Genomic DNA, 24,315 nt, shown 5'->3' with positions numbered 1-24,315 from the left:
CTATACCATTGTATTGAATTTTGTATCATAAAGTCAAACTAGGTATTTACTACTAATGATTTACTCTGTGGGGTGTCTTTGATCACTTGCATGGGGTAACATTTACCATAATGACACATAGTTAATTATTGTCTGATTTTGTCACGGTACTTGTTGAGGCTGATAATTTGATCGCTTCTTGTGATAAATATTGAAATAATTGCAAATAAAGTTGGTTTTTCGAAGATGTTAATTTTTATTCTTGATCAAAGTAACCCCAAAATAGCGTTAAAGAGTTGTAATATTTTACTGTGAACCATTTTTTTTATCTTTTCTTGATATAAAATACTTTTGTAAGGGATTACATTCGATTATCATTTAAAAAAATATATAGTGTATCAAAGTAACCCCAATGTCAGTTTATGTTTGATCACATCGTTTTTTTTCTGCGTACATTATTTTATTTATTTATTCCTTATTGCACATAAAAAAATAAGTACAAATGGTGGACATAATGCCTTAAGGCATTCTCTACCAGTCAACCACTGGGTTAAAAAGAAACATTTCATACGTGCAGGCATCGTGACAGAAAACAATAATCCTGATATCACTTATTTTGTTACCTTTTTAGATTTTGAGCAGGAAAAGACTAAGTAAAAAAGTTGATGGTCCCATTTTTTTTCTTCCTTAGTTACGTTACGTTGACCAATTTTGGAATTTATACTTCTCTAACTCCTACATTTAATGGGTAAAAATACCCATTAAATGTAGAGGCTAGAAAAGTTTAAATTCCCAAATTGGTCAATGTAACCCCAGTTTACGGTAGACACCGTCAACCTATTCTAATAATTCTCTTTTTATTTGAAAGAAAATTCGTTACGATAATATGCATATAAAATATGCAATCTAAGATAAAAAATACTTTTCATATAGTTACAAACTTAGTTCAGATTTTTTTTGTACAACTTTTAAAAATTGTTCTACCTATCAAGTTCAAAATAATTTTCCTAGAAAGTCTTTTTTCTACTCCCGAACTATGTATTATTCGTCATTTACAGGGTCGTGCATAGATCTTTAAAACCCTACATAAAAGTCTATTCCCCAAAGCCAGTGTCCGCCGGCTTTCCGCGCATGCGCGCAGTATCGAAAAAACTGAAAACGCATTGTTTGGCTCTGTAACCATGGCAACGCCTTATAATGATACGGCACGCGTGCGCGGGAAGACTTTGGGCAGCTGAGCTGACAGTGCAAACCTTTGCGTCAAAATACAGGAAACAGTGTGAATTTCACGAAAGTTATTCAAGAAACCTATTAAAAACTAAGTGCATGGTCGTAAAAAAAGTATTGAATGCAACGGTGTTTAACTGAGTCAAAAAATACTCGTGGCGTCTTAATAACAATTTTCGGCTTCGCCTCAAATTGTTACCCACGCCACTCGTCTTTTTTGATCTCCTTTAAACGCCTGTTGCATAAAATACTATTTAAAGTTCTGCTTTTGTGATTTTTTCATATTTGAGAAAACAGCCCTTATGGCCTGAAATACGGCATACGGCAGTGATATTGACATTGACATATGCTTTTTCGTATTTTGATGGTATTTTGACTGCACTGTATTTTTTGCCATGCTAATTTGAACCTTATCTCTGAGCGATGTTTTTTAATTTTCAGTTACATCACAGATGTGTATGATATGTGTACATATAGGTATTTAGCCATTTAAAAGAAACTACAAGGGGCTTTACAGACGTAGCGACTGCAACTGGTACAGGGCCCAAGCCATAATTTAAAATTATATTGTGATTTTTATATGTATTTGTGGTTTATTTAATACTAAGTATGAGTTTCAACATTTTCAACTCAAGGAACTGAAATTAAGAGAAGGGACTCGGAAATTGGGTAAGATCAAGAGTCTGATGCAGATGGCGATGGCAGTATTGGATAAGATAAGATATGCGTCGATATTCCCTGTCTTTCTTTGTGTCTCTGACATGACTGCTGCTAGCTGTACTCTATTCATTAGGTTTTTATTTTATACACATACTTTATTTTTGTATCAAAATAAATGATAAATTGATAAAAAACCTAACGACCAAAAAGAATAAAGTGCCTATCTATTAGTCTTTAATACACCCCGCATATAGGTAATGCACAGCACAGGCCTCCGAAGACCGGTAGGGCAATCATGGTCGCGCGATAAATGGTATAACATCGGGCCGTCCCTATCGCACTTACAAATAGTGTGATAGGGCTGATGTTTTATCATTTATCACGCGACCATAATAATTGTCTGCCTGGAGGTATCGGCCTTTAGCCCTTCACACACGTCTTTGAATAATGTTTGCGGGGATAGGCAGGCTGACGATTTTTAATCTAAGTATAGAAAAGTAACGCAAAATGTAGTGCAAAGTAATTTGAAATACACCTAGATAAACAATCAATTGAATAAGGAACGTTATCTACATATTTAGGTAAATTAAATTCACATGAGACATGAACAGAGAAGGAAAGCTAGATGATGCGTATTTTTTCTCTGTCTTCTTGTATGCTACCTTTTTTACAGTTTTAATTTCTCAAAGGAGGTCAGTAGTTGACTACAAACTCAAAATAACACTCTTGAAAAAAATTAAGGGTCACTGACCTTTCACAGTAAATTGCGGTAGTGTGAGTGAAGGGTGTTTGTGTGTGTAATGGGGTAATTTGACAGATTTTGAAAATTCTCCCTGCTCTACCCCCTCTTAAAAATAATACACACATTTAGCTATAGTATACTTATGTATTATTTGATTGGCAGGCAAGGAGGTAACAGCATTTTTGAAAAAGCGGCCCAAAACCGACAGAGAGGACCACAAAACGCAGGGCTAGAAGCATCTGCTGACAAGGACAAACTGCTACGAAAGGACAGACCACAGTATGTATACCTAGTTATTATTTACTTTTAAAGTTAATTTGATGATGATGATTAATAGATCTAAGTTACTTGCTTAATATTTAATAAAATTATAACCCAATTTACACAACATTAAAAATTTGTAAAATATCTGAGCTTCAGTTTTAAACAAGCTTTTAAGGAATTTTATTACCGTACCGTAGTTGTAATTTAACTGTCAATCCTGACGACTTCCGAACTTCAGCGCTGATATTATCTTAACATCGTCAGATACACTACAATCAACCGCGCCCGTTCCGCTACGACCCCAGAACCCGTGGAGGAATCTGAATCCGACGAAGAAATTGAAGTAAGGCCTAATCGCGGACGAACCGTCGAGTCTGAAGCCGGCAGTGGAACAACAGCACGTCCTCTGCAATATGTGAACATCAGGAGAGCACGCCCTAGTGCTACGTCGGATACTGCTGATGATACAGCGTCAAGGTATGTGTATCTAATGAGTCCTAATGAATCTGTAAGGTCTAACCGCGGGTGAACCGCCGGGGCCAATATTAACGTTAGCATTAAAGCACGACCGCTGCAGTCTGTCAACATTAGGAGAGCACGCCCCAGTGTAACATCGGATACTGCTGATGAGACAGCTTTAAGCTATGTTTACCTAATTATTCAGAACTGTTGAAGAGTTAGAACATCAATATGTCACTGAGCTGCCCATATGAAATTGTTATGAGTTTACGTAAATACCAAAAGCTTGTTTCTTTGCGCAGAACAAAATAAACTGCTTCTTTTCCCCCGTGTGACTTTAGATAGGCTGATAATTGAATAATGATTAGCATTGAAAAACTGCTTAGGACTTGGCGCTTACTTGACTTTCGATTTCAGGAACGCACTTTTTGAACGTCCAGCTTCATTCGTGACAGTCGCAGAAACTCCTGAATCGCTGGACATTCAAAGTGCAAGGCGAGAGAATATTCCCGAATATGTCACTATCAGGAGACAACGTCCTACTACTGAGGAAGCCACTACTGTCCAGTGAGTATAAAATCAATATTCTAAAAACAAAATCGTTGAAAATTTATCCTAAACTTACAATAACATGTTACGTAATCGTTTACAGGTATCCAAGCACATTACGAGAGGAAGATTCACAAGAAACAATTTTGGAAAAAGAAATCTCGTCTCCGCCGTCTCAAGCGCAGCCCCAGTACACGTCCATAGTGAGAGCTCGGTCCACCACCTCCCCTCCCCTGGAAGAGCCCGAGAGTCCCGAACCCACCACCATCCTCTCTGTTCAATTATCGTCCTTACTCAACTCTCCCGAGGAGACCCCCGAGCCTGAAGCCCCGACGACGGTCGTGACGGATCCTCCCACGACGACAACGACGAGCACGACGGCGGCGCCCGCGCCCACCCGCCGCACCATCCTCCGCCGCCGCGGCTCCACCACCACCACCACCTCCACCGTCGCCCCCTCCACCACCCAGGTGAGTTCCAGGAATTATTCTTTCGTCCGCCGGCGCCGGCCTCTAGCGAGACCCAACGAGATCACTTCGGACTCGGACGAAACCGCCGAGCTATCTAGAAAAATCAGGTCCACCACGCCCGACAGTCGGGAGATCGGGGGTACTAGGTTCAACGGGGAGACCGGGCGCAGGTTTAGAAGTAGGCTCCAAACTTCGGCCGACGACTCGGTACCGGCCGAAGCGTCTGCCGTCCCACGGGGGCAATTCAGGCCTCGTTTAAATCAGGAGGAGTTAATTTCGTTAACTCCCATAGATATTGACGGTGATATCCCAGCTCCGGTATCTGCACCCAAGCCGAGTTTTGCTCCCAGGCGCTTCCGCGGAAGAACGTCTACCACCGTTGCCGATAAAGCTGAGGACAGTGAAGTATCCGCCGCTACGCTCGATGTTAGGCCGAGCATATTACCTAGAGGCAGAGGCAGGTTTTCTCAAAGTACTACCACTGAAAGCATAGAACCCGGCCAGAGTGAAGCCCCATTGGTGCCCCGACGCCCAGCGTTCACAAAATTCACGCCTCGCCCGTTTACTAGATCGACTGCCGCCTCTCGACCAGATGATGAGCAAGTTGAAGAAGATGTCGATGAAGAAGTAACTAGAAAAATCCCATCCAGGTTGCCATTTGGCAGAGTGAGACCCTCGACGTCTACTCCTCTACCGGCATTCCAGGCTAGGAAAGTATCTTTCCCGTCTCGTCAATCTACTACTCCACGAATACAGACTAGTGACACCGACGAGGAGGAGCAAGATAAAAATGAAGATATTACCCTCTCTGAGAGTGCTCTGAGTGAAACAGAACATGAGGATAATATTGATGAGGAAGTCAGTGAAACTCCTAAGCGCGTTGTTATTAAACGGCTCAGAGCACCCAGTAGTTCTACGACTGAGGGTCCAATTTCTACCGAAACTATTCCTATTAGTGATGCGGGAAAAAAGAAGTTTAGGGTAATCAGACGAAGACCAACTTCAACGGCTGCTCCGGAAGAACCTAGTGAGGTTTCAACTGAATCAACAAGAAATAAAATTCGCAAGGTAATTCGGAAAAAGATAAGACCAATTGAGGATGAACCCGAAATTTTGGCTAAGTCTATAGGTTCTCTAAACGCAGTTAACAAAGAAAGTTCAACAGAAGTTGTAACTAATTACGGAGAAAAAACAAAAACATCTATTATTTCTATAACAACCGAGGTGCCTTCATCAACTACTCCAGAACTAGAAAAGGAGTTAGATGAACAAATAGTTGAAAATAAAAACAAAAACAATGATGAAACGAACAAAGAAAACGATGCAGATGCCGATGAAAAGAACACTGAGAGCCCACAAATAAACCAAACCACCAGTATCAAGGAAGAAACTCCTGAAAATTCCGCCGATGGACCCAAGATTGAGGCAAAACCGGAAGTGTCACTAGAAACAAGCCAAAAAGAAATAAATGTATCAGAATTAGAAAACGATAACCAAGTGCCACTTGAGTCATCTAGTGAACAACCATCAGTAACCGAGGTCGAGGAACCATCGCCTGAAACAACACCAAGTACAACCACAACACAAGCAACTTCACCTTCATCACGTTCAAGGGCACCTTATCGGCCACCAAAACGAGTATTCACTTCCACTACTGAATCAATTTCTGCACCAAGCAGTAGAACTTTTAGCCGTAAATTCAATTCTGGAGTTTATACTAGCCCAGCTGCACCTGCCGAAAGAGATGCTTTCAAACCTAGCACTAGAAGACCGTTTTCTTCGAGAATCTTCACTAGACGTCCCTTCACTACGTCCAGTACAACTCCAGAACCTGAAGAAGATTACTCTGAAGAAATCTTAGAAGAAGAACCCGAGAATGAACTGGTGTTAGTTCCACCGAGCAAGTTGTTTACCCGAAAACCTGAATTTAACGATGAAGACTTGGAAGATTCGGGTGAGGTCTCGGAAGATGAAACTTCTGAAGAACAGAAACCTAATTTGACTTCTAGGAAACCATTCGGACCACGAGTAGTTAACTCGAATACTTTTAGAACTTCCACATCCACTACAGAACTACCTAAACGTTTAATTGGTTCCCAAAATAGAACCTCTCTGTACAATAGAGCAAATCCAAATAAACCTGTTGATCCAAAAGCAAAACGTGTACAGAACGTACCCGTTGGCTATAACAGGCCAGCCACAGCTCCAGTAACTGAAACAAGCATCGTCAATGAGGTATCAGAGACAACGAATGAAAACACTGAAGAGACCACGAATAATATATTCAGTGATGATTTTGATATGAGTACTGACGATGATTTTCTGTCAATAACTGAAGTTCCTGGCACAACATTATCAGACAATGATGAGACTCTATCTACCAACACTCAACAGACAGAAACGGCTACAGCAGGTATGGATACCGATGATAGTACAAATGATTATTTAGAAAATACGGAACAAACAACTAATTATCCCAGCACTCATGATACCACATTTAATACACAAGCTGATACAGAAGACGATGACCTTAATGCAGACGTAACTACAGAATTTATTACCGAAACAACGCCGGTACCTACAGTTCCACCTGTTGTAAAAACTCAATTTAACAAACTATTCTCAGTAAGCCGCGTTGTAGAAGTATCATCTAAATTAGAAAAACATCGCTTGAACAAGAACAACGAAACAAGACTTATTGAAGAAGGCAAAATCATGGTCGAGAAAAAGCCAGTGGTAGATAAAATTGGAGAGGTAAGTAGGTACAGTCTCATCAAAATTGTTGAAGACGAGATCCCAATTTATCTAACTAAATATGGACACATTTATCCGGTTGAAAATCCACCTGACAATCCGATTCGGATCGATGAAGGACGCAATGCCAGAGCTCTGAGCAATTTCGCTGATGGACCTAAAGAAAACCTCGTTGCTTCCGAAAGCATCAACGAAGCATACAGACATGTCACTAAAGAAGCTAATAAGCCAAGCAGCGAAATCCCAAAACACGCTGTTGAACATATACAAAGCGATGATTTTTTGAGTTACATTAACAATGATAAGAAAGCAGACAAAAGCAGCGAGAACACGTATTCTCAGTGGCAATTTGTGCCAGCTGCTTATGAGAACGAGCAAAACAAACTAAACAAAGCAGCCAAGAGTTTCGAAATTGTTACCCCTCGAAGCATGCTGACTGATCCATCCACTTTGCCATTAGAGGCTCTATTTAAAACAGAAGTTCCAACTATGGCCAGAAGGATGAACAGTGACCAGCCCTCTCAACCTTTTGTTGTTTATTCAGCATCAGTACCTACACAAAACGATGATGAAAATATCGTCAAAGTGAACGTGTTAAAACCAGAGGTTGGTCGCAGTATAATAACTTTCGCTAAAGGGCAAGAATTCCAAGGAGCATCAGTCGATCAATCGACATTACAGTACCCAGTTAATATTACTATATTATCTCAAACGTCTGACAGTCCTTCGTCCACAAGTATAACGTCGACTACGACCACAACAGAAACTGTGAATTCAAGCCCTATTATTGACCTACTGACGACACCTGCACCAACAACTCTAACAACTGAAGCGCAGACAGTTACGACAACGGAAATACCATCAACTACAGAAAGTATACCCGATGAAATCACAACTGTCAAAATATCTCCCTTAGACGCTAAACGGAAATTTGCTTTCCCTCGTAGACCTATCGTTAAGCCTTCGAATTTCACTAGACCTAGTCCAACTCCGCGTGTTTCTAAAAAAATAAATGCTACCGTAGTCTCTAATAGCATAAAGTCTAATAAAACATCTGGGTTCAACCCGATCAAATCCCGATTTACCGCTAACAGAGCTCAAAATGTCCCCGTTGACTTCAGAAAGAAAGCAAACACAACTAAAACAGCACCTAAAGCTGCAACCAAAACGTTTACCACAGAAGCGCCTAGGTCGACAACTGAGAGAAAACTATATTTCAAGCCAATAAGGCCTATTAGTGTACGGCCAGCATTCGTGCCACGAAAAAGTACAACGCCAAAGGTCAGTGGAGACACCTAAAGGGGGTAACCTAACCGTAGTTTTAGACTAGTGCATGTTCCCGTTGAGCCCGGTTCTCTCGCCATAGTAACCCGATGACTGATATTATCAATGACGTTCAACTCCGATTCTCAGAGCGTGGTCCCCGAGTCCGAAGTTGAAAGGGTTATAAAAAGTAAATGATTTAAATTAAATTAACTTTTCAAGGTGTGTTAACCTTGTATCTATCTGCTACTATTGGCTTTATACTTTGTATATAGAACTTTAGAAACTTGACAGTTTCGTTGTAGTCATATTTTTAGAGATTCATAGCTTTAAATTAGGATTATGGAAGTTTTTCTATACCAAAAAATGTATATTATAATTTGTTAGTTTGTTTTGGTATATCGAAGACTTTCAAATACAAATTGTCGTAGGTTATATTGTAATGTAGTTATTTAATGTTTTGTAACGATATTAATGTTGCCGTAACGTTACCAATTATTTAAAATTTAAATGTACATAGGTACTCGAGTTAGGAACGAGCATTGTATTCACGATGTGTATTTTTGTATTGTAACATTCAAAACGAGATAAAGGTATGTAATAAAGTATAAGTAAACACAAATTTATATTCTTTTCGTGTTTCAAAATATGTTATTATGTTATGTATGACCCAATTGCACCTTTCCAAATTATTTACACCTCGTGCGCTAAGCTTGCCGCTTTGCTTTCGGTGATAAGGTTTTTTTACCATTATTTTCAACGTGTGTTTGTGCATATTGAAGACCGACGGATCAAGCCAAGGTAAGTGAACTTTTATATTTACCCACTATAAGCAGGTAATTAAATTTTTCTGTCATTCTTCAATATCTTAATTGTTAGAGTCATCTAACGGTTCTTCTTAATATAATGTCGTATTGTACTATTTCTTATAGACTCTGAACAATGACTAGAGATTTTGTGAAGACAATTCAAACATGTCAAAGGTTTTTTCCCATTAATGGGTAAATTAAAGTCATTGTTGTTTGTTCGTTTACAGTTTCTTGCAATATTTTGTTAGTTAATGCGGTAACTTATGCGGTGTGAAAATTTTGAAGAGTAGGTATGATATATTGAAACATTATTTTTAATTAAGTAAAAATAGGATTGTCTTTATTTAATTTAATATTTTATTCTATTATAATACTCGATCTCAAACGATCACTATAGTCGTTATGAGTACCACAGAAGTTCGTCTGTTTTTCATCCGACCAAAGTAAGAATCTAGTTGAAATTCCGTCACAAGATGAAAGTTGCCTTCATGATTATCAGATAATGTCTATATCGGCTTTCCAATCAGTCATGCGAACACGGATATTACGATCACCAGAGGGCGCGACCGTTGCATAATGTCAGCCATATGTGGTTGCGGACATGTGCCAGTGCCAGTTATGTCAGCCAATCGATTATGTTAGTCAGTTTCCCTTTTCAATCGATTAATAATGCCTATTTCGGAAATATCTTGTAAGTATTAAACAGCATAGATATAGGAAGATCTTAATACATACTTATGAATCTAGCTCTCCTTACTCCCCTTTCGCACGCCCTGATGAAACAATATTGTCGAAAAAATATTTTTGTTTTACTAAAATCTGTTACGAAAGGACATTCACCCCTAAGGGGTGACATATCACGCCTAAAGAGTCCGATACTATTATTATTCGATCTAACATATTTTGATAACTCGTTCCTCTTATTCAAATTATTAAACATTTTAGGAGTTATTTGCTATGCATTTTATTAGAATACATACACAACAATAACACTATTCCAACTGTCAACGGACATAAGTACCCCGCGAGCAGGTTACGCCTTTCTTTAGTTTTCTCTACACAAAGTTCATTATGACACTACGGTGCCCATTTCTCGAACGATATTAGACTAATAATATTAGTCCTCGAACTGTCAAATTGTACGGGTTACCATAACAACACACTAATATTATTAGACTAATAACTTTCGAGAAATGGGCCCCTGTTGGCATCTACTACTTAAATGTCACTAGCTTTCGCGGCAATCGCGGCTCCACATGTTCAGCGCCTAGGAACATAACACGAATGGATAATATTAGAAAATAGACACTCAACGATCGAGTTGGTTTTGACTAGGCGTAGGCTGTCTACCACAACTTGCGTTCTTGCACGCCTATACTTGGAGTCGCGCTTGTTGAATAGATTCGCGTGCAAGAACGCAAGTTGTGAACCGCTGTTAATGATAATACCGTTGGCATCCTTGGATTTTCCTTGATATAGGGCCAATGATTCGTTTGAGACCATGGTATATGAATAGATACTTCCTATGTTCCCTTCCGTGGCAAATTATGTCGTTCTCTATGTCGTGATCTATTTAGCCACCAAGAGCAATGTTTTCCAGACATTGCATAATAGATCGTCTGACGAAGCAGTAGAATGGGATAGGTTATATATGTAAAATAGGCATTAAAAAAACAATAACTCATTAAATGTATATTTTTATTTGGAAAAACATGTCCGCTAGTGTGTATTTAAATCAGTAAAATGAATTTATTAACATTTCTTATTTAAATGAGTGGTCGTCAGACACTTCTAAAAGAATAATTATGATTGCCATAAATAACAAAATTATAATAAATTATACACCTCGTACATTTAATGCTATTTTTGGATCACTGGTCAAGTCATGCAGGCATAAAATATTTAAAGTACCTAGTGTTAGGTATAACTTAAGAAGCATAATAAAATAATCTTTAAAAAAATGTAAAAGTAAATTAGAACATACATGTAATAATGTACCTACTGCGAACACGGTGAATAACTGTATTTATTTAATTACGCAAAAACATTTGATTAGTCGAGGTCAAACGAGCGAAAATTATAGTTCCTCTCATTATATAAGATAATATATGAGGAATTCACGCCCATACGTTATTAAATTATTTAAAAGTGGCGATTTTGTAATGATATTTAATGATTTTATACTGCAATTTAAAAGTGATATTTATTAGGATAACCTAAAGGTCAAAATTAATTCACTTAATACGTATATTTATTGGAAATGGGACAGGCGCTTGGCACTGTAATTATTAAATTAGGTATGAAGCAAAACATAAATAAATTATAAAGTTACCGATAGTTACGATTTAAGAGTTAAATAAAAATGTCAATAATGTAAAATTCGCATTATAATTTATAGCACGCATTACTTAAATTCATATAAGTTAGCAATGACCTACATACTAGCTAAGCCATATATGCGCCCTGACGTTCGCCCTTCACTTGATGACAATACAGAACAAACAGACTATAAGGTCAATTCTAACTCTTTACACTGATAGTGATATCATTTCTGAAAGCTGTCATTTGGATATCGTGAATTTTGTTCGTGCTTGCCCGTAATGACCATCATTGACGCTAGACGCCGATCGAAACGCAGTCTGGCTCTGTCGCGCCAATACGGAAGAGCGATAGAGATAGATAGCTACGATAACGATATTATTTATTTATTTATTTAAACTTTATTGCACAGTAAAAATATACAGTTACAAAAGGCGGACTTAATGCTACATGGCATTCTCTACCAGTCAACTTTTAGGCCAAACAGAGAAGACCAAAAACAAGGTGCGGGATATGTAAAGAACACTAAAGACTTGATTTTATTGGACTACGTTATAGAAAAAAATAGGGACTTATGTAAATATATGTATTTACCTATTTAAGACACTAATAACTAAAATAAATACATATATTATTAATAAATACACTATAAATTACATATTATAGATTTACATAAATATACATACATATACATTTAAATATATATATATATACCTGCTCTAAATATACTTAGTCTTGATACTTCTCAAAAAGATGTTATAACTTTAGCCACTTCTTTCGATATAAGCTGTTATCTTGAGCGTTTGTGCATGTGGCTACCCTGTATCTTCGAATATCATTCTGAGGTCGGTGCACGTTTGAATCGGCTTTTATGACCAAACCAAATTGCGAGAAAATTCCGGGCCATTTATGAAGATATAATGTAGTCAGTCTCGCGATTATAAATACTAGAGCATGAACTGGAGCAGTGAATTGAATTTCTAACATTAGAACGATTATGTGCCGGTATTTACAGGCATTTGTAGTAGTAGGTAAAACACTTTAAAGGTACCTATTTGTTTGCCTTTCGTAGTTATTTTTCCTTAAAAAGCGGTAAAGTCAGTTCTCTAAGCCTTTATATAAGGTCCTAATTTATTAGATGCAGATATTTTTACAGCTGATAGTACTCGGTCTCTGGAGTATATTAAACCGTGAAACATTATAGCTTTTACGATGTTTTTTTGGAGAAAACGGAAAAACAAATTTGCTACGTAAAAACACCCTGTTTATGTGATTATTAAATGAAAACTCATTGAACAGATTCTAGTACCTCTTTTACGTACCACTTAACTGTAACTGGCCACTTCAATGACATGTGCAGTTTTCCCGCCGAACCTTTACGACATTTACAACAAACAATTGTTGACATGACAGACAGTGTTATTGTGACATGTGATAATGCACATGATGATTTTTTTTAGACGAAATTATAATTAATTTTTTAATCGTAAACTAGAACTTTCCTTTGCTAATCCGCGAATAGATAACGTGCAAGTCAATCAGTGCTAACCTGTTATAATTACTTGCGTATTTTTTACATGCAATTAATTTTCCCACCCTCCCACCGCAAAAATAAAAATAAATACGCAAATAAATATAACAACCCACCACCAAATATACAAAACTCGACACGTGTTTCGCCTCTCTACGAGGCATCCTCAGGAGCTGATGTTGACGGTCCGAAGTCCCGCAACTGACTGATCGTCCCCAGAATGGTCGGCCATATTTATACTTTGTCCACCCCCCTACCAAGCAAGTTAGATGGAAAAATTCGTAATAACGGCGATGACGCAACATTCAACTGCTCATTAAGGATTAACCCCCTATTGTTGTACCTAATTATCTCCAACTGTTCTAGAACCCCCAAACGCAGCCCTTTCTCACATACATGTAAAACATCAAAAGAATGATTCTCTGATACAGTATGGTCACTCTCTATCAAATGCTTTGCAAAATTGGATCTCTCTGGATGGTTGTGCCTGTATGATGCCATATGCTCCTTATACCTAGTAGTGAAATTGCGGCCCGTTTGGCCCACGTACACTTTGTTACAAACATCACAGCTCAACTTATAAACCCCAGATTTTTTCCCTTTCTCGATCCTATCTTTGCCGTTACAAAGCTTGGAGTGCAAAGTGTTATTTGTCCTAAAGGCCACAGGAATGCCGTTTGACTTCAAAATCTTATAAATATCCTCTGACACTTTGCCAACATAAGTAATGCTCGCTTGACACCTCTTAACCGGTTCAGAAGGACGTGCCGCATACAACATATTGTTAACCATAACCATTCGCTTCTTTCTGATGATGCCATCAACGATTGATTTATCATAACCGTTCGAAACTGCCAAGTGGTAAATATTGTCCAATTCGGCTCGATAGTGTTCTTCAGAAAGAGGCACAGACAACATCCTATGCACATAACAGTGAAAAGCGGCCAACCTATGCTGCCAAGGGTGTGTAGAAGAAGCTGGTATAACTGTATCAGTATGTGTAGGCTTGCGGTAAATTTGAAATTGATGGCTATTATTAACTCTAGTAATGGTCAAATCTAGAAAATTCAATGACTTGTCTTGCTCTAGTTCCTTCTTAAACTTGATCTTTGGATGTTTACTATTAAGCCCAGTAACAAATTCATCCAGCAGGTCCATACTCCCCGTCCAACAAATAATCAAATCATCTACGTATCTGAAGTAATACAATATATTATCATTCCCTGCAATATGCTGGTTCTCAAAGTGGTCCATAAAGATATCCGCCATTAAAGGACTCAGTGGAGAACCCATGGCTAAACCATCACTTTGCAAATAATACTGTCCCCCGAATCTAAAATAATTATGTTTCATACATATAGCAGTTAGATCTATCAACTCATCTACCTCCCCTGGATGTAAACGTTGCTTTTCAAAAAGGTCCCTTAGAATATCCAAAGTCTCCCCATACGGCACATTCGTAAACAAACTATCTACATCCAACGAAAGCAAGACAGCATTATCTGGAATAATAATATCTTTGATCTTTTCTATTAACTGCAAACTATTCCTCAAACAAAACTTCGGCCGGAACTGAGACTTTTCTCTAATAATGTGATTCAACCTCTTAGCTAGATTATAAGTTGGTGCACCCAAATATGAGACCACTGGACGAACTGGAATGTTATCCTTATGAATCTTAGGTAGCCCATAAAGAATAGGAGCTCGTGGATTCATTGGCACAACCATGCTCTTCTGATGTTCAGTTTCAAAAACAAACATAGAGTTTTTAATTGCCTGTCTCAGATCTTTCTGGAATCCTGGAGTTGGGTCTCTCTGCAAACTCGAAAAGCCATCACCTTGAATCAGATCAAGAACTTTCTGATTATAACTTCCTTTCTCCATAATAACAATGCAATTTCCTTTGTCTGCTTTCGAAACTACCAAATCATTTTCTCGCACTTTCTGTTGAATAGTTCTCAGTGCCAAACCATCAGAACTAAATCCACCACCCTGTGCCGGAACAGTACTCTTAATAACATTGGCCACCATGGTCTTGGTATCTAAATCACCACGGCCCCGCACTATCGCTACCTCTGAATCCACAGCCAAATTCTCTAACGTCCCCTGAGTTATTTTTGGCTGGAAATTATATTTCAACCCTTTTCCTAAAAGCTCTACTTCATTCTCCGAAAACTCCACATCAGTTAAATTTTTCACACGAGGATGGAAGTCATGATGAGGTGTTGGTTCCGTTTCCCTCCCCCTCAAAAACGAACTCGAACTCGACTCCGTTAACCTACGCAATTTGTTTAGCTGAGTAGTATACATCTCATGTGCAAGTTCAGAAGCAAAGTATCTCGCCTTTTGGTCTAGGATATCAAACTCGAGATTATGCAACTTAAATGAGAGTTCAGAATACAACACTTTAAGATGCAGTTTCAAATTATCTCTAACCGAAAACCAATGGCGAGATTCTTCGTTCAACCAAATTCTCTGAGCCCTACTAACAGCCAACTTAGCAGCCCTCGAATTGCTACTACAACGCAACTGGATGTAATTAGGCACAACGTTCAAACGCTTGCACTGTTGATTAAACCACACATTCTGGACAGCTGCACGATGTTGTTTGGTTAGTTTGACATAAAGTCGTGCCTGTTCGGCCACGCTAGCCGTTTTCAAATAATCGATGGAATCAGGCGTTACTTTGCAAGCCTACACATACTGATACAGTTATACCAGCTTCTTCTACACACCCTTGGCAGCATAGGTTGGCCGCTTTTCACTGTTATGTGCATAGGATGTTGTCTGTGCCTCTTTCTGAAGAACACTATCGAGCCGAATTGGACAATATTTACCACTTGGCAGTTTCGAACGGTTATGATAAATCAATCGTTGATGGCATCATCAGAAAGAAGCGAATGGTTATGGTTAACAATATGTTGTATGCGGCACGTCCTTCTGAACCGGTTAAGAGGTGTCAAGCGAGCATTACTTATGTTGGCAAAGTGTCAGAGGATATTTATAAGATTTTGAAGTCAAACGGCATTCCTGTGGCCTTTAGGACAAATAACACTTTGCACTCCAAGCTTTGTAACGGCAAAGATAGGATCGAGAAAGGGAAAAAATCTGGGGTTTATAAGTTGAGCTGTGATGTTTGTAACAAAGTGTACGTGGGCCAAACGGGCCGCAATTTCACTACTAGGTATAAGGAGCATATGGCATCATACAGGCACAACCATCCAGAGAGATCCAATTTTGCAAAGCATTTGATAGAGAGTGACCATACTGTATCAGAGAATCATTCTTTTGATGTTTTACATGTATGTGAGAAAGGGCTGCGTTTGGGGGTTCTAGAACAGTTGGAGATAATTAGGTACAACAATAGGGGGTTAATCCTTAATGAGCAGTTGAATGTTGCGTCATCGCCGTTATTACGAATTTTTCCATCTAACTTGCTTGGTAGGGGGTGGACAAAGTATAAATATGGCCGACCATTCTGGGGACGATCAGTCAGTTGCGGGACTTCGGACCGTCAACATCAGCTCCTGAGGATGCCTCGTAGAGAGGCGAAACACGTGTCGAGTTTTGTATATTTGGTGGTGGGTTGTTATATTTATTTGCGTATTTATTTTTATTTTTGCGGTGGGAGGGTGGGAAAATTAATTGCATGTAAAAAATACGCAAGTAATTATAACAGGTTAGCACTGATTGACTTGCACGTTATCTATTCGCGGATTAGCAAAGGAAAGTTCTAGTTTACGATTAACATGGATTTCCGCAAAGTAACGCCTGATTCCATCGATTATTTGAAAACGGCTAGCGTGGCCGAACAGGCACGACTTTATGTCAAACTAACCAAACAACATCGTGCAGCTGTCCAGAATGTGTGGTTTAATCAACAGTGCAAGCGTTTGAACGTTGTGCCTAATTACATCCAGTTGCGTTGTAGTAGCAATTCGAGGGCTGCTAAGTTGGCTGTTAGTAGGGCTCAGAGAATTTGGTTGAACGAAGAATCTCGCCATTGGTTTTCGGTTAGAGATAATTTGAAACTGCATCTTAAAGTGTTGTATTCTGAACTCTCATTTAAGTTGCATAATCTCGAGTTTGATATCCTAGACCAAAAGGCGAGATACTTTGCTTCTGAACTTGCACATGAGATGTATACTACTCAGCTAAACAAATTGCGTAGGTTAACGGAGTCGAGTTCGAGTTCGTTTTTGAGGGGGGAGGAAACGGAACCAACACCTCATCATGACTTCCATCCTCGTGTGAAAAATTTAACTGATGTGGAGTTTTCGGAGAATGAAGTAGAGCTTTTAGGAAAAGGGTTGAAATATAATTTCCAGCCAAAAATAACTCAGGGGACGTTAGAGAATTTGGCTGTGGATTCAGAGGTAGCGATAGTGCGGGGCCGTGGTGATTTAGATACCAAGACCATGGTGGCCAATGTTATTAAGAGTACTGTTCCGGCACAGGGTGGTGGATTTAGTTCTGATGGTTTGGCACTGAGAACTATTCAACAGAAAGTGCGAGAAAATGATTTGGTAGTTTCGAAAGCAGACAAAGGAAATTGCATTGTTATTATGGAGAAAGGAAGTTATAATCAGAAAGTTCTTGATCTGATTCAAGGTGATGGCTTTTCGAGTTTGCAGAGAGACCCAACTCCAGGATTCCAGAAAGATCTGAGACAGGCAATTAAAAACTCTATGTTTGTTTTTGAAACTGAACATCAGAAGAGCATGGTTGTGCCAATGAATCCACGAGCTCCTATTCTTTATGGGCTACCTAAGATTCATAAGGATAACATTCCAGTTCGTCCAGTGGTCTCATATTTGGGTGCACCAACTTATAATCTAGCTAAGAGGTTGAATCACATTATTAGAGAAAAGTCTCAGTTCCGGCCGAAGTTTTGTTTGAGGAATAGTTTGCAGTTAATAGAAAAGATCAAAGATATTATTATTCCAGATAATGCTGTCTTGCTTTCGTTGGATGTAGATAGTTTGTTTACGAATGTGCCGTATGGGGAGACTTTGGATATTCTAAGGGACCTTTTTGAAAAGCAACGTTTACATCCAGGGGAGGTAGATGAGTTGATAGATCTAACTGCTATATGTATGAAACATAATTATTTTAGATTCGGGGGACAGTATTATTTGCAAAGTGATGGTTTAGCCATGGGTTCTCCACTGAGTCCTTTAATGGCGGATATCTTTATGGACCACTTTGAGAACCAGCATATTGCAGGGAATGATAATATATTGTATTACTTCAGATACGTAGATGATTTGATTATTTGTTGGACGGGGAGTATGGACCTGCTGGATGAATTTGTTACTGGGCTTAATAGTAAACATCCAAAGATCAAGTTTAAGAAGGAACTAGAGCAAGACAAGTCATTGAATTTTCTAGATTTGACCATTACTAGAGTTAATAATAGCCATCAATTTCAAATTTACCGCAAGCCTACACATACTGATACAGTTATACCAGCTTCTTCTACACACCCTTGGCAGCATAGGTTGGCCGCTTTTCACTGTTATGTGCATAGGATGTTGTCTGTGCCTCTTTCTGAAGAACACTATCGAGCCGAATTGGACAATATTTACCACTTGGCAGTTTCGAACGGTTATGATAAATCAATCGTTGATGGCATCATCAGAAAGAAGCGAATGGTTATGGTTAACAATATGTTGTATGCGGCACGTCCTTCTGAACCGGTTAAGAGGTGTCAAGCGAGCATTACTTATGTTGGCAAAGTGTCAGAGGATATTTATAAGATTTTGAAGTCAAACGGCATTCCTGTGGCCTTTAGGACAAATAACACTTTGCACTCCAAGCTTTGTAACGGCAAAGATAGGATCGAGAAAGGGAAAAAATCTGGGGTTTATAAGTTGAGCTGTGATGTTTGTAACAAAGTGTACGTGGGCCAAACGGGCCGCAATTTCACTACTAGGTATAAGGAGCATATGGCATCATACAGGCACAACCATCCAGAGAGATCCAATTTTGCAAAGCATTTGATAGAGAGTGACCATACTGTATCAGAGAATCATTCTTTTGATGTTTTACATGTATGTGAGAAAGGGCTGCGTTTGGGGGTTCTAGAACAGTTGGAGATAATTAGGTACAACAATAGGGGTTAATCCTTAATGAGCAGTTGAATGTTGCGTCATCGCCGTTATTACGAATTTTTCCATCTAACTTGCTTGGTAGGGGGGTGGACAAAGTATAAATATGGCCGACCATTCTGGGGACGATCAGTCAGTTGCGGGACTTCGGACCGTCAACATCAGCTCCTGAGGATGCCTCGTAGAGAGGCGAAACACGTGTCGAGTTTTGTATATTTGGTGGTGGGTTGTTATATTTATTTGCGTATTTATTTTTATTTTTGCGGTGGGAGGGTGGGAAAATTAATTGCATGTAAAAAATACGCAAGTAATTATAACAGGTTAGCACTGATTGACTTGCACGTTATCTATTCGCGGATTAGCAAAGGAAAGTTCTAGTTTACGATTAACATGGATTTCCGCAAAGTAACGCCTGATTCCATCGATTAATTAATTTTTTTGTTAGGAAAAGGAAATCAAAAAAGTTACATGAAAAGATTTCTTAATTTATATTTAAAGTTAATTATTTTAATGTAAAGTATCATGTGTTAAAATATCTGCAACTAATAAATTAGGACCTTATATAGTCGTAACCTTTCAAAGTTACAGGTTGTGTTGATGTTTAGTTTTTGATTAAGTACAAACATTTCATATAATATATAGTTTTTCGATATCTGTGTATTTCACCTTAGTTTCCGTGAAAATATGCCGGCTTTCCTTAATCTTTTAGATTATGTCACTTACCCAAGTAACCCATTAATACTCTTAGCCTACTCTCTTACGTTTCTAACACTACCTGCTACATAAACTGCATAATTATCCATGAATGGAATATCCTAGAGCAGGTAGACAACTAAAAGTGTTTCTCCAGGCGTAGAAAGTTGAAACATACAATAACTAAGGTAAATACTTACTCCAGGAGGGCAACTACAGAATGGGTGCGACAATATCTTGGACACGAGACAGCTTGTAAGGGATACTATGTAGCATGTGTACCTGTACCTACAAATTAGGCACTTACCTACAAAGAAAATTAAAACTTAATGTTAAAGATAGATGATTTAATTTTTCTGTTACTTATATTTTAAAACAAAAGAAAATCAACTTTACTTTTAAATTCGCCTCAAATTTTATTGCCAATTTTTCTTGTATGTCTCTGAAGGATAGGCAACCCATCACACTCTAATTAATGCGGTTAGAAAAGGACGAGTAGACTATCTCACGGGCAAGATACCGTATGCTTTGCGTGCAGAGGCTATAATTTTCTCTAATGCAGGCGGTGACATATCACGAGTATCACGACTCCCGCGCATCCGCGGAGCACGACCCGCACGACGGGAGGACGGGACCCGTCTCATTGCATCCAATGTAACAACTAAATATATCGAAGATAGACCTTTTACTGTCAGAATAAAGCTTACCAATCGTCAACTAGTTCGTGTCGCGTGTGAGTGATAGTCTGCTGCTGAAGGCAAGCACAAACCAGTCATATAGGGTCTCAAGATACGTAAAATGTACACGAATTCAGGGATCACAGACATACTGGTTTTCTGAACTTAGGCGACGCGACGACGGGTGTATCATGACAAAAGTACATACAAGCATGCTCATTAGTATTATCTGAGCTTTGATCCTAGAGCGCTTACGCAAATGCAACTATGAAGCTGTAATGTGCGTCTTATGTACTCGCACCAGTGGCGGTGACGCTGTATAATTATACTAACTTTTGCCCGAGGCTTCGCTCACGTTAAATTCGAAAATGGCCAAATGCTCCATACAAACTTCCACTCCCCATTTTAGGGAAGTGGGGGGTAATCCCCAAACAAAACAAAACAAAACAACACAACAAACAAAAACAGACAAAAAGCAGCCTATGTCACTCTCCATCCCTTCAACTACTTATCTCCAGTTAAAGAAATCACGTCAATTCGTCGTTCCGTTCTGCCGTGAAAGACGGACAAACAAAACGGACACACACACTTTCCCATTTATAATATTAGTATGGATTAGTATGGATTCTTTGTGGCGCCTTTTTTAGTTTATTTTCTGCTAGTTGAGATGATCTGTCTAAATTTAATGAATAATCGATATCAATCCAGACAGTCTAATTATTCTGCATTACATTGGGATTGGGAGGAAGCTGCGCAGGATCGGGATAAGTCACTAAGTGGCGTGCTCTCGTTTTGGAGCCCAAGATCCTCTTTGGATCACAGAGCAATACTAGTTAGTTACAGTTGGGATTTGGTTCCCCATCTAGATTTTGAATTCCAAAATTGGGTTTTGAATTAATTTCATATTTTGTCATGAATTTCGTCTGTTAGCTATCATTAGTGGACAAACATTATACATATTGTCTATCTTCAGTTTAATTTGTACCGTCCTAATATTTCATGCATTTTCAATATTCTCGACTAATATTTAATTAAAATTTCAAAAGTTTATGAATATTTTCTGACCTTATCCAGACATACAGTAGCTCTATTTGAGTACCATTAGAGTTGCGTCAATATTTTGTAATAATAATTTTACCCAATAGCACTAAATTACGATCTGACCTTTGACATCATTTCATGGGACATCATTCCATCTCATTTGCGCAACACCACATAAAATGCTAATATTCACGAAGGGCAAATCACGTTCACGCGTCTAGGTGGACCTTTATTTACTTTTTTTTTAATATTCTGTCTTTCGTTGTAAATAAAGCCAATAATAATTAAATTTAGAAAATGTCCAAAATGAATATTGATAGGAATATAAACTTTGAACAGCAATGACAACGGATAACTGTATGATTCTTTTTCACCTTATTACTATTGATAGACCTTCATAATTACTGAGCATTATTGAGCAATAACCAAAAGGCACTTGAAATCTCAGTGAAATTGTCACTCAAAAATTAGTACAGGGGATCGATTTTTGAATTTCGAACGCACGAATTCGCCGTTCGAAAGTCTGTGGAAAACGACGTAAGTAATGCTATTTTGGAAAAAGGACGTGTAGTCATTTTACAACTAGTGGTAATGACCACTCGTTTTCGATTCTGTTAGTAGAATTTAAATTGCTAGTAGTTTAGATATTATCGAACGAATTTCACGAAATCGAATGGACAAGATTCTAAAATTGGCCCCTGAACTAAAATTACTTGACCGTATGCTCCCAAAATAATTATCGTCATTATCGACCTAAAACTGGCTTCAGTAACGATACGTCTTGATGCACTGTTTATTTGACTAATGTATCTTAATGTTTCCGAATGATTCCGAACAGTAATTAGTGATGCAATTAAATGAGTCTACTGTCTAGCCTGATTGTGGTAAAAACAAACAGAATTCATGATTCATTCCAATTATTGATAATTATGACCTGAATACTTGCGATGCCACTGCCATCGAATTCGACTTGGTAATATTACTATACGTGCCGCGCAGAATGATACCTACGTATGGGTTATATGAAAGTTACACCATTTTTTTCGGAATACTTTTGGACTTAATCTTTTAATTGAAATTCTAATTGACGAATTCGGGTTTGTCGCGTATTTTTGTTATATTTCTAAATATGTTCTATGTAGTACCAAAAATGATCTGAAAAGTATTTCACATAGACAGTTTTTCCCCACAAAAATGAACTGTCATATTGATCAGTGATCACTATTTCCCGTATCAAATATACTTAATATTCATATAGAACAATCTCTTTAACATTTTCGAGCATATATACGTACCTACCTAAGAAAAGAGTAGGTTACTTGCAGGTGTCTTCAGACAATCAGTTTTAAAAGCCTCAGTAATCCTACCATATTTGTAGACAGGTTCCATTACTCATCCTGTACAAACCTTAAAGGTTAGTCGTTATACCTGTTTCGCGGAGATGGTACAGACAACAGACAAGTATTGGCGTACGTAAATTTACCGATTTATTAACAATAATTCTCAATCCTAACAGACTAATTTTCGTTTTTCATTTACAACTTTAAGGGCCACTTGCTCGAACGAAAATGGAGGGTTAACCCGAGAAGACTAAATAGGTTATGAAATAAAATACATGACAATACTACGTCGGCATAATATGATACAAAATACAGAATCATTGATTTAACGATTCTTGCTGCCCGATTTCAGGGCAATTTTCCTCTAGGAAAAGTTCCACTGATATATTTAATAACTAGGTCATTTTAGGGATTACATTCGCTTGTATATGATCATTCATTAATGGACCCGTCTAGACCATACGTTAATTATTTATATGTATATCTTCATGCGTATTTTGCGCATTAAAGTTGTGTTTGGCGCATGATTTCGGCCTTTCGTTACGATACTGGCACACCATTCAAAACAGCAGCCGTTAGCGTAAACGGGGGCCGTATACTGGTGACTCTAACGGCCCCCGTTTACGCTATAGGCCCCCGTTTACGCTAACGTGACCTATGTTTGTACAGACCTGGAGATGTGCCATTACGGACCTATTATCTCTACTAACGATCTTCTGTGATACGATATGATTTGATCAATGATGATCTGATTATCTTTGAAAATACCTTTGCTGACCCTACCTGGCTGTATCATCGCTGTTACGTGCCAGGGCTCAGCCTCTATTCACCTCTGACATAACCCGCTGGGACGTGTCTCGCAAACAATACGTTGCGACATTACCAAAGGTTTAAGGGCCAGCCCAGTTACAGCTGAGATCTTAAAACATTGCGTTGTAACCCTTTGGTACATTTCATTTATTGGTACAATGAGTAAGCAATAACGATTGGTATGCAAAAATGTTTGACGCGAAATTACCTTTCTACCTAAGTACCTATTTTCAGTTAACTCACTTATGTATGTACTTTGCTTTCTCAACTTTCGTGCATCCTTTGGAGACGCAAGAACCAAAACAATAAAAAATGAAATTGGCATGAAATCCGCCATATTGGTAGATTTTCTTTTTATATTATTTTCGTACAAATAGTCATAATAGACCAAAAAATAACTTCCCTACCTTGTCAGTCTCTGGTAGAGTATTATTTACTTTAGGTATTGTTGGAAACGAAATGTATTCACTAAATTCTCAGGTGTTATAAGTAGGTATAAGCTTCGTGAGACGAGTCAACAACCTGTTTAAAGATGTCTACAAGGCGCTATTATTACAAATACGGCTACGAATGCCCATTGATTTCTTGAATGTAGATATACGATATTCATAGTAATGT

At 38.4% G+C, this 24,315-nt stretch overlaps 1 protein-coding gene across 2 annotated transcripts in view; it reads left to right on the top strand.

Annotated features, from left to right (window-relative positions):
* The window catches only part of LOC125230699 (mucin-5AC), a 209,465-nt gene that overhangs the window by 136,349 nt on the left and 48,801 nt on the right, over positions 1-24,315 (top strand). For both annotated transcript variants that reach the window (XM_048135955.1, XM_048135956.1), the window contains 4 exons: positions 2,771-2,887; positions 3,137-3,349; positions 3,749-3,898; positions 3,984-4,350. In XM_048135955.1, coding sequence (XP_047991912.1) covers positions 2,771-2,887; positions 3,137-3,349; positions 3,749-3,898; positions 3,984-4,350 — 847 coding nt within the window. The remainder of the gene's footprint in view (positions 1-2,770; positions 2,888-3,136; positions 3,350-3,748; positions 3,899-3,983; positions 4,351-24,315) is intronic.

The sequence above is a fragment of the Leguminivora glycinivorella genome, chromosome 10, assembly GCF_023078275.1.
Source record: "Leguminivora glycinivorella isolate SPB_JAAS2020 chromosome 10, LegGlyc_1.1, whole genome shotgun sequence".
Taxonomy (NCBI): domain Eukaryota; kingdom Metazoa; phylum Arthropoda; class Insecta; order Lepidoptera; family Tortricidae; genus Leguminivora; species Leguminivora glycinivorella.
This window is presented reverse-complemented; position numbering and strand designations above follow the sequence as displayed.